This window comes from Vicia villosa, linkage group LG6 (genome assembly GCF_029867415.1).
Source record: "Vicia villosa cultivar HV-30 ecotype Madison, WI linkage group LG6, Vvil1.0, whole genome shotgun sequence".
NCBI lineage: Eukaryota > Viridiplantae > Streptophyta > Magnoliopsida > Fabales > Fabaceae > Vicia > Vicia villosa.
Genome location: NC_081185.1, coordinates 14,253,149 through 14,257,161, shown reverse-complemented (window position 1 = coordinate 14,257,161; position 4,013 = coordinate 14,253,149). Strand labels below are relative to the sequence as shown.

The following is a 4,013-nucleotide window of genomic DNA, read 5'->3' as shown; positions in this document are numbered from 1 at the left end:
ATTGTTTGATAAATTAAAATGACCTAAAAAATATTTAATATATAATTATTTTATTTTAAATTATAAAAGATGGTAGTGAATTTTATTTAAAATAATAAGAGCAAAATAAGAAGAAAAATGATAAGTTATAAGCTAAAACGCTATTTGAAATAGCATTTAAAAAAAAACTATAAGTCTGTAAAATAAGTTATAAGCTTGTGACAAAAAGACAGCTACTAAACATATTTTTTATTGTCATATGAGCTTATAAGCTATAAGACATAAGTTGTAAGCTTAAAAATTATCTTAACCAAACAGAGTCTACATAAAATTAGGGGTGACAAAACGCCTTTGTCCTATCCCGTCCCGTCGTACACAGGAAAAAAATTGGATATAAGAATTTAACCCAATCCTTCAAGGTAGCGGGTTTATTGGTTTATTCGCTTTTTTATTTATTTATTTTTTAATAAATAAATAGATTTTTGTATTTTTCAATATATTTTTCACTTGTTTTTTTATTTTTTAGAAAAATATGTATATATTCGGAGACTCAATATTTTACCCACCACTGCCCAAATATGAAACTAATATAGCCCAATAAATAAAAGAAACGTATCAAACTCTAACAATACAATAAATAAATAAATAAATAAATAAATAAATAAATAAATAAGAAAAATGAAAATCTTGCTTGTAGTAATTTCATTTTTTGTGATGCACTTATCTCTAATTAACGCAGAAAGCCAGAAATCAATAAGCTCTTACATTGCTAACTTAGAGTGCTTATAGAAAGAAACAAGCTGAAAAACAACTTATGTACATGTAATAAACAGTTTCCATAAGCCCTTCCAAACAATCTCACAAGTGCTTATATGTAACTAAGCTCAGATAAGTCAATCCAAACAGATTCTTTGATCAGCTTTTGTATTGCATCGAATAGTAGTGCAACAATATACATGAACAACAACTTGTAAAACCGATTTTTACAACAGCATCAAGACGATAAAATTACAAGGCAAATCGTGTTCATAATCAGTTACTTTGCCATTAAGAAAAGTCGGGGAGAACATTTACAAGAAGTTACATAAGGTTAAAGTTCAAGACGAGATTTATGCGATTACAGATTACATTACACCGCCAATCCTGCGAGCATTGCAGAAGTTGAAGTTAAAGATACACGCCGCATCACGTCAGGTAAAAAAGTCGCAGGTAAGCCTCTTTTATAAGTTTTGTCGGTCGATATTTGACATCGACCGTGTCATGAGACTCTAGCTTAGTAGATAGAAGCATCAAATCTCGGCTCGTAGAAACAAGCTTGATTGTTGTATGACTGAAAAGCCGACCCGCCGATCCAAGACCAGATCTTTTTATCGACGTCAAACAGAAGTCCCTTCCCTTGATTATAAGAGGTGAAGCAGATTAAGTTGTCGAGTCCGAAGCATTCGAATCTCTCGGCCGATAATCTCAATAACGAACGGAAATTCTTCGGCGGCATCCTACTAATCTCCACCCACAAAATCTTGGCATGATCCAGTTCCCAAATTTTTATACTCTGTAGAGTGCTGTATAGACCGATCCTTCCAACAAGAAAAAGCCGCTTCTGGGTACCAGCAACCAAATAACCGTCGAGTAACGATCGCGGGAACCTAGCCGGAATATGTTCCCAACTGTTTATATCTAGTCTATACATCATCAAACCAAGCGGCGAAAGGGTTTCCAAATACAACCTAGAATCACAATATGCCATCTTTGAAGAGCAAAGATTAGAAGCCGGCATAGTCTGATGAACCGACCACCGATCTTCCTTCGAGTCATAAATTTCAGTCGGCAATGACTTGTCACTGCATATATCATTCGTTGCTATTACTTTAAACGACCGATCCGATCGATCCACAACCATTATCAATTGCCTTTGTTGATTAAAATGCATACTCGGCAATATCCTCCATGTTTGAGTGAGGGGATTACAAACCAATATACAAAACACCGATCCTTCGCACCCGGAAAAGCAAACAAGACCACCAGAAGAGCCGACCAACCATATAGCCCAATGCGGCAAAAACGTGAACGACATTCTATACCAAGCCTTAAGCGGTAAACTATAAACAGAACATTGTGGAATCAACGAGCTCTTACAGAAACTAAGAACGCAAGGTCCATCCGACGGAACACTCGAATGAAATTTGAAAAAACTACTATCCTGAAGCAACAAATTCCATCTCTTGCAAACCAAACGAAGCCGAAAAATCAGAAACGGAGGAATCCTAGCTAAAATCTCATGCAACAAATCCTCCGGCAACATAGCCCATATGTTATCCTCCATCTGAACATCGGGGTGCACCACTTTACCGAATGTAGCATGTGTTTCTTCATCTAAACCCCTCGGTTTAGTCTTAACAATTTGCCTCGACGGACTCGTGTTCCTCGACCCGACTCGGCCCATCGGACTAGTATTCCTCGACCCATTTCCCCTTGGAGGAGAAGCTTGTATACAACATCTAACATCTCCACCAAAAATTACATTCTCTACTGATTCAGATTCACCATTACTAACAACACCAGACCCTAATTCAGAAGATTTCACAATACAATCCATAATCTATCAAATCACTCAAAAACCCTAAAAAACAAACAAAATTTCAGCTTTAACCCTCAATTCCAATCTAACACCAACCAAAGTTTCTCTTTTTATCAATCACTGAAACCCTAATCACAAAATTATGAACAACCCAACAAAATTAACCCAGATCAAGATCAAAAAAAAGAAAATTTTCTCAAGGGTTGATGATTTAAGACCTAAAAAGATTAGATTTTTGAACAGAGAGAAGGGAACAGAAGAGTGAAGCTATGATGGGTTGTGATGAATGAGAATTACCTTAGATTTTGAAACCATTGATTGATGATACAGGGAAAATTGTGAGGAGTAGGTGAATGAGATTGTGAAATGGAGATTGAAGAAGGAAGAAGAACCCGAAGTAGGTTCAGATTGGAGTTTGTGTTTCTCTCTCTATTGGATTGGATTTGATTTTGGTACTTTTGTTTGTGTCTGTCGCAATATTGATTTATGACAAAGGTGATAACAAAATTCAAGATTTGTCATGGGTGGTACATAGTTATAATCTAATCCTCATTAATTTAATAGATAATTATAATTTTCTTAATAGGCATAAATTTAATGCTTTTTTGGTATATATATATATATATATATATATATATATATATATATATATATATATATATATATATATATATAAGGAGAGACATTCTTACTCCAAGAGTAAATTATTAATATTTGCTTCATATCTTGATCATTAATTCTTCTCAATATAATAATTATATGGGTCATGCTAACATGTGCCCTAAGGGCACATGTTAAGGATGTTATAATTAGAAAAAATTAAATATAATTAAATGCAATAAAGTCATATTTAAAGTTCCGATACATTGAATGCACGCGTTTCAAAAAAAAATTCTATAAATATCTAATTATCTTGTGCCCCAAGGGCACATGTTAGCTTTTCCCTAATTATATATTTTGCATTTAATATAACTGAATTCAAAATTACTATATTATTATTTTGTTCAATTTTATTATAAACTTTATATATAAATATTTAATATATTTTGATGTTATCTTTAGTTATATATATATATATATATATATATATATATATATATATATATATATATATATATATATATATTAAAAATTATATTGTATTTATTTATTAACATATTTATTTTTAACAAATTAAATTAATTTAATAATATAATATAATAAGATAATAATCATTAACTTTTTAATTAAGAATATTTTCATTTTGAATTTATCAACTAGTGTAACCACTAATTTACCAAGCATTTGAATTAAGTTATAGTTATCAACCATCAACTATAACTATAAGTTATTAGTCATCAACTATAAATTATTGGTTATCACCTATAAGCTAACATCTACCAATTATCAATTATCAACTATCAACTATCATCTATTTTTACCAAACATGACCTAAATCACAATTAACCATTAACAA

General features: G+C 31.7%; 1 protein-coding gene across 1 annotated transcript; it reads right to left on the bottom strand.

The window, feature by feature from the left end:
• Nucleotides 1-884: 884 nt before the first annotated feature.
• LOC131611257 (F-box/kelch-repeat protein At5g15710-like) lies at nt 885-3,071 on the bottom strand. The gene has a single exon (XM_058883338.1). It carries the CDS (start codon nt 2,573-2,575, stop codon nt 1,253-1,255), a length of 1,323 nt encoding a protein of 440 aa, XP_058739321.1. The 5' UTR covers nt 2,576-3,071; the 3' UTR covers nt 885-1,252.
• Between the last annotated feature and the right edge of the window lie 942 nt (nt 3,072-4,013).

Coding starts and splice junctions, on each gene's coding strand:
- LOC131611257 (XM_058883338.1), bottom strand. CDS start 2,575: ATGGATTGTATTGTGAAATCTTCTGAATTAGGGTCTGGTGTTGTTAGT.